Source organism: Poecilia reticulata, linkage group LG15 (assembly GCF_000633615.1).
Source record: "Poecilia reticulata strain Guanapo linkage group LG15, Guppy_female_1.0+MT, whole genome shotgun sequence".
NCBI classification, from domain to species: domain Eukaryota; kingdom Metazoa; phylum Chordata; class Actinopteri; order Cyprinodontiformes; family Poeciliidae; genus Poecilia; species Poecilia reticulata.
The window spans coordinates 20,748,170-20,757,869 of NC_024345.1; the positions used below are offsets into that span (position 1 = coordinate 20,748,170).

General features: G+C 44.6%; 1 protein-coding gene across 1 annotated transcript in view; it reads right to left on the reverse strand.

Moving 5' to 3' along the window:
* hectd2 (HECT domain containing 2) overlaps positions 1 to 9,700 on the reverse strand; it is a 41,116-nt gene that overhangs the window by 6,179 nt on the left and 25,237 nt on the right. The window contains exons 17-21 of the mRNA XM_008430125.2: positions 7,998 to 8,072; positions 6,415 to 6,502; positions 4,608 to 4,714; positions 1,681 to 1,796; positions 1,262 to 1,405 (exon numbers count right to left, since the gene is read on the reverse strand). Coding sequence (XP_008428347.1) covers positions 1,262 to 1,405; positions 1,681 to 1,796; positions 4,608 to 4,714; positions 6,415 to 6,502; positions 7,998 to 8,072 — 530 coding nt within the window. The remainder of the gene's footprint in view (positions 1 to 1,261; positions 1,406 to 1,680; positions 1,797 to 4,607; positions 4,715 to 6,414; positions 6,503 to 7,997; positions 8,073 to 9,700) is intronic.

Below are 9,700 nucleotides of genomic sequence, written 5' to 3' on the forward strand. Positions count from 1 at the left end.
CATCGTAAGCCGCAGCAGCATCGTAAGCAGCAGCATCATCGTAAGCAGCAGCATCGTAAGCTGCAGCAGCATCGTAAGCAGCAGCAGCATCGTAAGCTGCAGCAGCAGCATCGTAAGCCGCAGCAGCATCGTAAGCCGCAGCAGCATCATCAGCAGCAGCAGCATCGTAAGCAGCAGCATCGTAAGCTGCAGCAGCATCGTAAGCTGCAGCAGCATCGTAAGCGGCAGCAGCATCGTAAGCGGCAGCAGCAGCATCGTAAGCCGCAGCAGCAGCATCGTAAGCAGCAGCATCGTAAGCAGCAGCATCGTAAGCTGCAGCAGCATCGTAAGCCGCAGCATCGTAAGCAGCAGCAGCATCGTAAGCAGCAGCAGCATCGTAAGCGGCAGCAGCAGCATTGTAAGCCGCAGCAGCATCGTAAGCCGCAGCATCGTAAGCCGCAGCAGCAGCTTAAGCTGCACCAGCAGCATCGTAAGCTGCAGCAGCAGCATCGTAAGCCGCAGCAGCAGCTTAAGCTGCAGCAGCAGCTTGCGGGTGAGCGAGTTCACGGCCGCCCACTCTAGCCTTGAACTCAGTGAACGTAGTTTTCTTTAGATATGACACAATGGCCTCCATTCGGGGGTCAAGTTATCATCTGGGAGCCTCTTGAAGGCCCGGCCCAGTGTGTGTGTGTGTGTGTGTATGTGGGATTCCTCCAGCAGCGCTATCTGTATATGTGCAGCTATAGGAACATGATCCTGTTGTTTGACCATATAGAGGCCCGGCTGCTCATGTGTGTTCAGTGTGTGTGTGAAAGGAGAGCTGTTTGTCAGAGCAGCGTGGTTTCTCACACACACACAAACACACGCACACACACACACACACACACACACACACACACAGCCCAACACACAGCTGAGATTAGAGCTGCTGGGCCCCCGGCCATTCACTGAGCTTCAATGCTGTGGAAAGTTTTTCCATGGGAAAACATCAAGCCCAGCCGTCCAGATGACACCTCATAGTAAACAAGCAGCTGCGCTACGAAGCTAAAACACAGACATGAAGAGAAGCTAACAGGTCACAATCCTGATCAATTAATGATGAGCTTGAGGTTGTTTTGTGTCTGAAGGTCAGTGGGTTCAGTTTTTATTATCTCGTGTCAAAAGGTTTACATGGAGGAGCATGAAGGCTTCTCCGGTTTTTACATTTTATTCCATGGATTGATGAAGGGACAGGTGGACATACTGATGGACAGTTGGACGGTTGGACGTCCCATGAACCCACCAGTCTGCCGGAACGTCGATCTTGCAGATCTTGAAGTTGAGGTCGGCCATTCCTCCGACGGGAACGCGATCGCTGCCGGTGGCGAAGTGCAGCAGCTTCTTCTGCAGCTCCAGAGGAAACGCCAGAACCACGTCCCAGAAGAACCTGGAGGGGAACCAGCACACCCTGCTTACTGGGAGCACTGGGAGCCAGGTTCTGGTCCTCAAAGTGCTGACTAAGCTCAGAGTCAGACGGGCTGCTCAGTGTTCTGACCCGTTTCGGCTCGTTTTCCTATCTGGAAACGGAAACGTAGCGGGTCAGAACCGGCAGATTCTGGACCGCCCCACGTCTCACAGCGAGCCGAACAACTGAAACCAACAAATCAAAGGCCAGAGTCCGGTCGGTTCTGGTCCGGTCCAGGTTCTGCAGGAGGCGTTTACCTCACAGTGGCGTCCATCTTGCTGTAGCCTTCGTACTGCGCAGCTTTCTGCAGAGCGATCATGTCCAACTCCGGGCTGCCGCACACCAGCATCTCCACCTCCTCCGGCCGCAGCAGCTGCAGCAACAAACACGAGGACACGAAGACATGAAGACACAAAGACATGAAGACACGAAGACATGAAAACATGAAGACATGAAAACATGAAGACATGAAGACACAAAGACATGAAGACACGAAGACACAAAGACATGAAAACATGAAGACATGAAAACATGAACACATGAAGACACGAAGACATGAAGACACGAAAACATGAAAACACGAAAAAATGAAGACACAAAGACACGAAAACATGAACACGAAAACATGAAGACACAAAGACATGAAGACACAAAGACACGAAAACATGAAGACGTTTCATCTGGGTCTCCTCTACTGGAGACAAAAACACCGACGATGTTTAAACAGAGCAGCGACGAAGCTGCAGGTTTTAGGGCTGAAATTGAGGATTAATTTATTAATCTGACATTTAATCCATCAAATCTGATTTTAAATATCTCACATTTTTAACCTTTTTATTCAATATTATAAAAACACTAAAAGATACAAATAAACAAATTAATTCCTTTTAAAATTATGAAATAATATTTTAAAGTCAACATTTGAAGGATTAATTCACCTGCAGCTAAAAAAACTCCTGCCGATTACTTTGGGATTAACTGGGTTTTACAGAATCTGAACCAGGTGAAGATAAAACTGCCACCAGAGGAATCCTGGGTAAAACACATTTTATATCTTAAATAATTATCTTAAATGCAAATATGTTCATATATTGTTTACTCTTTTGGTTTCATTGCTGCTCTGAGTGTTTTTATTTCAACAAATGGCCTTTTTTGATTAACTGACCAGAAGTTGTAAGAATTGCTTCTCCTCAGTGACAACAAGCTGCAACTTTTGCTAAAATGTCCAGAAACACCAAACTCAGTTCAGCTGTAGCAACGGCAGCGAGGAGGAGGAACAGGAAGTACGCATCATCAGAGTCGCTCAACAGGAAGGGAGTGAAAACAACTGAAACTTGCTGTCATAAAGGCAGAATGACGAGAGAAAATGGGTCAGATGTGGATCAGAACCACCAGATTACAGAGAATCAGGAAGAGGAAGATGGTGCTGATGATGAGTTGATGAGTAAAGGCTGAAAACTCCGACACGCCCACCGACCTGCCTCATCACATCCTGCAGCCGCAGGACGTGACCCACAGCACGGAGGAGAGAAATTGAGCCGGAACCGGCAGAATCTGGGTCAGATTACGGCAGAACTTTGGATAAAACTCATTTTTATTACTTTACATCAGATATGAGATTTTATGGTTCTCGAATTTCAGATTTCTGCCTTGACGTGTCTGTTCCTGAATATTTAATCTTAGCTTGGAAGAAGTTTGTCCTTGTCTGCTGCAGCTAAGGTCATGGGAAGCAGGTCTGGTTCCTCAGCGCCCCCCTATGGCCGCCAGAGGAAGTGCATATTTTATAACTTTGCTGCTCTTGGATTCGGTTTGTTTGGAAAACTGGAGTCAGATCCTGGTTTTCAGTTGGCTGGTACCTGAGAGCTTTACGGCAGAATGATTCCTACATAAAACTGAATAAAAATATTAAATATTACAGCCAAACATCACCTGTACTCCTTTCAGCTTCAGCGCTAAATTATTTTTATGCCCCTAAAACAATCAGTATTTTCTCCTAATTAGTTAGAATAAACACAAAAGTTAGTCAAACTTTCACTAAAAGCAAAAGATGATCATTAACACAGTCTATAATCTATAACTTATATCCACACTCTAAGTGAAAGAATGAAAGGATCTCCTGTGGTTTTCCGATCCGCCTCCCGGTTGGGAATCCAGCCGCTCGGCTGAAACATTCTGACTCTGAGTCAGAAATATGACCCACTGGTGATGCTGGTGACCTTTAACCCTGAACTATAAACAGAGTCAGACAGCAAACTGAAATAATCAGCAGTTCAGTTAATCAATTTATTCCTGTGTTGCTGCACAGAAAGTGATCGGCGCCGACAGGAAGAAGACAGCTCCTCGGTTTAACGGTGAGAAGCAGATTAACGTCACCAGGATGTGACTCAGGTCATAAAATTATACGTTTGATTCGCTTCCTGTTGATGTTCATCAGAAAGCTGCTAATTACTACTGCGATTCAGATCAACATCCCACAATCCTCTGCTGCGTCACTATCACATGACCAACCCGTTTTTATTCACTACATACATACACTGAACAAAAAGACAACACTGAGTGAAGTTAAACCAAACTTTTCTTGTTTTCCAGAATTACCAAAATTATTTCTAATTATTCTATTTGCTAAATGTCAGAAAACGTGGTGAGAACATTTTTAGAAAATTTTGTTGTAATTCAGTCAATGACGATTCAGCAGATTAGTTACAGAAAAGGATATTCAGGGCTCAATTAGGATAAAGACTGTTGGAATTAACTTTGACAATAAATGTTTAATAATCAAGGAAGTTACCTGAACAACCTTAATTAAAATTAGAAAGTGACAGAAAAGATTGTTGCAACCAGCTGTTTCATTGGCCTTCAGTGTATGTATTCACACACACACACACACACACACACACACACACACACGCACGCACGCACGCACGCACGCACGCACGCACACCACTTTGACACACAATTGACACAAACTTTTACAGTTTTTGCTACCTTGTGGGCCAAGTGAAAAAAATGCATGAGGCATGTTAGGAGAGCATCCCAAGCTGCTTTAGAATGGTTTCCCATGTGGGGTCCAGCATTTTGGGCCCCACAACATAATCGGGCCCCTCAACGTTGGTGTGCTCCCGTGCTCAGGACCCCGTGTGGTAATATAAACAAGTACACACACACACACACCCTCTGAACTCACCATCAGGGCGTCTGAGCCACACACGCTGTGGAAGCCGTGGTAGAAGGCGGCAAACTGTTTGTAGATGGATTTGTTCAGCAGGAAGTCGATGTAGAGCTGGACGTACTCTGTGGAAAGAGAGCGGAGGGATTTATTTCCATTATTCCATTACCAGGTTCCACCAGCTTCTCTGGGCGACGCTGGCAGAAAGTTACATCTGAGCACCAACAAGAGCCGCTGGGTGGAAAATGAGTTCATGGTTCTGAACAATAGAGGCTTTGACAGCAGCGGGTCCGTGTTTCTGCCAGGGAGAAGAAAAGGAGAGCTGGACGCAAAACACGAAGATGTAACTCATATTTCTAACTCAGTTTAAACTTTTTTATTATAAAAAAATGTATCAGCAATATTTAACACAGCATCTGGTTTGAAGCTGCAGACCTGGAAGGTTTTAAAATCATCAAAACCTAAAGATTTGTTTCAGAGCAGACAGAAGGTTATTCTAACAGCCACATCACTGTGTTAGATGGGGAAAGGTGAGACTTTCCTCCCCTGTACGTCTCTAATAACTCAGGTGACTGGAGGAATGGGAGAGCTTATTAACTGGAGTAGCAGAACCGGTCAGAACCAGACCAGAACCTGTAAAGTCTAAAGAATCTGCCAGGACCTTTGTGCTCTGATTCACAGTTTGTGTCACTAGAGCTCATCTCCATCTCAGTGAATTACAGACCGACTGGCTTCGCCACGCTGTACTTTTAAATCACTTTGTAAGGTGCTGGTTTGATAGGTCTCTAAACTATTACCACTTCCTGCTCCTCGTTGGATAAATCATTAACTTAGGTGCTTCAAATGTCTCATTTTAAGGTCTTAGGTTTACATTTAGGCCACTACCGAAAGGAAAAATGACTTTTAAAGCACACGACTCCAAAAACATCTGATTAACACCAAACCACAGCGTCAGGGTTCGTCCAGATTTTAGGGTCTGACGTTTCTGGCTGCGGTCCAGTGACCCAGGGCTTCCCTTCCTTCCTGCCAGAGGAACTGAAGTGACTCCTGAGTGTGTTTTCATCTTAATCCTCTGTAGGCGGTTTGCCACCACCCTTGCTGTCGCCATGGCGATAAGCTGCAGCGGCGCGTTGTGCCTCTCTTCTTCACCCCTCATGTGTTTTGGATGACTGACGGTTCTCACTGCTTCGCTCTCATTCACACACATTTCCTGCATTTCCTTCCCTGTGTCTCAGGAATGAATATTTACAGAATACCACAAATAAAACTGGGGACAGAGACGGCACAAAACTGCTTTTTCAGCTGAAAACAAAAAGCGAATAACGTTTCAACATCCCTGAACGTCCCAAACACTGAAATAGTCACCAGACCTCATGAGATGCTAATGCTAACTTTGCTAGGTGAGGATAGTTAGTTTGCTTTCTTTACTTTACATTAAGTTTTGAGGCTCAAAGTTTAGATTAAGATGTTAATAGTTTATTTTAGCTCATGTGATAAGCTACTTTAACTTCACCAACCAATGGCTATTAAATGATAAAACTCATATTTAGACGTTTGAACACATATACATTCCTGACCCGTTACTTAGGGAAACGGTGAGCAAATAGATCATAAACTCAAACAAAGTAGAAGATTCTGGAAGCTGCATCCATAGATTAATCTAAAATTGCTGATTTAAGACAATTAGAGACCATAAATAAATGTATTTTCAGTGGAATCAGTTTATTAAGGTTAAATACTCTGTTGGATCCAGAGGTAAACCGGTGTTTGTGCCGATCTCCGGTGTTATTTACAGCTGAACTGTTCTGGTTCTGCTCAGACTCACCCTTCCTGTTCTGCTTGGTGACGGGGATTTTGTCTCCTGCGGGTTTCAGGTTGTAGGATTTGACTACGCCCATCTCCTCTTGGAACACCTGCAGCAATGAAAACAGCTCCGTTTGACCAAATAACTGAATCCATATGGATTTAATCGACTTCATTATGTTTACTTAAGGATCTGAAAAGCTCTGACCATCTCCTGAGTTTTTATTCTTCGTTTTCCGTCTCTTGGTTTGGTGTTCAGGTAAGTAACAGAAATAAACTTTGGCTCAAGTTTTATTCTGATGAGTTTAAACGCTGACATGCATGTTGGAGGCAGACCCACGTCAGACTGAGTTCTGCAGGTGGGTGGAAACGGTGCCACAGTGGTGCGACTGTTAGCAGCCGGCCGTCACACTGGGGGCTAAAATAAAACCTCAGGGCTTTACATATTCTGTCTTCCCACATGTGCTCCATATTTATCCCCCTGCAGCATCAGTGACTCCACTATATGTGGTGATGCTGCTCAGTAGCAGGTCTTGTTCTTACTGCGAGCTGTTAGAGGGGCTCTGCAGTGGGACTCAGACGCAGGTTTGAAACCAAACAGAAACCTGGCTGAGGTCAGGAGTATTTCAGTGATTTTACCTGCACAGGTAGGGATGGATGTGGTTGAACCCTGGGGGAAGAGGGATCATACTGTCCCAGTTCAGACCCGGTAGAACCAAAATCTAAACCTTCGTCAAACTAAATGGCATCATCGTGTAGAGAAAATATTGATCAGGGGGTCGATTTCTCTGGTTGAGTTACTGTGAAGTTTATAAAATGCTTCACATCAGTAAGGATGTTTCTCCTCCTGATAGTCCGTTAGACTCGGTCCAATTGGAACCAGAACTCCATCATCTGCTCCACCTCCAGCTGCTCTGAGTCAAACCAACCTGTTCCCCTCCTGGCCTGTGGGGGCGCTGCACCAAGAACCACTGAAGGAAACGACACAAAAACCTCTGAAGACACTGAGAGCAACTTCCTTCTTCACCAGATGGAAACAAGATGGAGGATTTTAGCGGTTGGAGGATTTCTCTTTAGGCTAAAGACCAGGAGCCATTTCTGCTACTAGCGCTAGGCTAGCACGTTAGCTTTGGTTGCATTTACCCAGAATGCCCTGCATGGTGGTCCACTTCCTGCTTTTTGGAGCGGTCTCCAGTCCGGCTTGTCGTTCACATATGCATTGAAACCAAACCAGAGCTCTGTCTAAATGTGACCGTCCTGCAGAGATCCTCCAGATGATTAAAGTCTGGACTCAGTCTGGTAAAACGATTTTATCACATCCAGTCAGGAGAAACATGCTGGTCGAATTAAAAGATTACTTTGAATCTAAACCTGCCAGCTGTGTGAATAACATGACCTTCCACTGATACTTTGTTATTCATATTTATGACATGAGTGAGTTTCTAGTATCAGCTTTAAAAAGTCAGTTTAATCTTTACAAGAACTGAGAAGTTGAGTCATATTTGGTAATATTTTCCATTTTTACAGAAGTTAAAAACAGAACTGATTCAGTTCAGGTCTCTGTCATTTTTCCAGCTCGACATTAGAAGCTCAGCGGCTGCTCACCTGGAAGGTGAGGTAGAAATCCTCCTCCACGTTTCCCTCGTAGCTCAGCAGCTCCGCCAAGCCGTGAGCCAGATCCTGCAGACACACGGATGGAAACTCCTCATTTCACAAGTCAAGCTTCACACTTTTTCATGCCACACATTCCCACATTTACTTCTCAGGTATGTAAACAACAACATTCCTTCAGTCTGAGATGCTGCAGGGTTCCCTCAGCTGCAGGCTGAGCTGATGTCACAGAGTCAGAGTGCAGCAAGACGGCAAACTTTTCATAACGTAACAATCGGTTTTCTAACTCTTCGTTTTACAAATGTAAGACTTTTTGAGAAAAAAATAACTAAATCTCATTTTGCTGAAGGACATCTGGGTTAGTTTTCTGTACAGAACCGGAAACGTTTGGTTCTGAAAGCCTAAAACTGATATCCTCCAGTTATACAACTACCTCCACAGCGTGTGTGTGTGTGTGTGTGTGTGTGTGTGTGTGTGTGGTGACTGGCAGAGTTTTGACCTTCGCAGTCAGGAAGGTTTTGGATGTGTTGCAGCCTGTGGATCAGGTAACTGAGCGACTGTTTGGAGACACTTCACCATTTTTCTCTCACTGAATTCTTACGTCAGTCGCATTGTGTTCTGTTCGGTCCGTCAGCACTCCCAGTGTCTGCTGGGAGGCGGCTGCTTATAGCCCGCTCATTAAGGACTAGAAATATTTAAATGTTCAGGCCTGGGTCCAATAAACGTCAGCACAAAGTGCCAAAAATTCAACATGAAAGGTTGATTCAGAAAGGCTATCTCCCTTTTAAACAGCTGATGGCGTTGGTCAAATATCTTTGAATTGATGCATGATTCTACTTTTTAAACGCTCTCAGCCAGATCGCAGTCAGATGCTCTAAATAATTGGCTGATGACCAAAACCAGACGCTTTCCTGCCTGACTGACAGCAACATGGAGAGCTGCTAATGGGACCGCAGCGAAACTATCAGCTCACTCTGGCTATAAGCTAGCTGTGAACAAGACTCAACGTTAGCTATTTATAATATCAGAGAAGCATTTCACGATGCAGTCAGAGGGAACAAAGAGGATTTAGGAGGTTCCTAAAATGGACACTGAGTTATCTACGCAGGTATGCCTTACAGGCTAACGCTGCAACAGGTCAAACTGAAAGGCCAATTTACTTTAGGAGCGAGACAGGCCTCAGGAGAAAACAGACATTTTAATCCGTATCATGGAACGTCTTTGATTTGGAAGTTATATCAGCCTGATGGCTTAGCAAAGAGAGCTCCAGTTTGTTGGTAACGAAGCTAACTGTGCTAACAGGATGAGCTTAGCCATCCTAACAGAGCTAACTATGACGAAAGGGCTGATTTGCTTAACCATTTGAAGTCATGCTAGCTAAGCTACACGTGCTAACACCGTTAACCATCCTAACAGATGAGGTGAAAGAGCAAACTGGAAAACAAGTTAACCGTGATGACAAATTAATTATTCTAACAAAGAAAAAGGTTTTAAACACAAACCATCCTAACAGAGCTAACTGTGCTAACGGAGCTAACTGTGCTAACAGAGCTAACAGTACTAACGGAGCTAACTGTGCTAACAGAGCTAACAGTACTAACGGAGCTAACTGTGCTAACTGAGCTAACTGTGCTAACAAAGCTAACAGTACTAACGGAGCTAACTGTACTAATGGAGCTAACTGTACTAACAGAGCT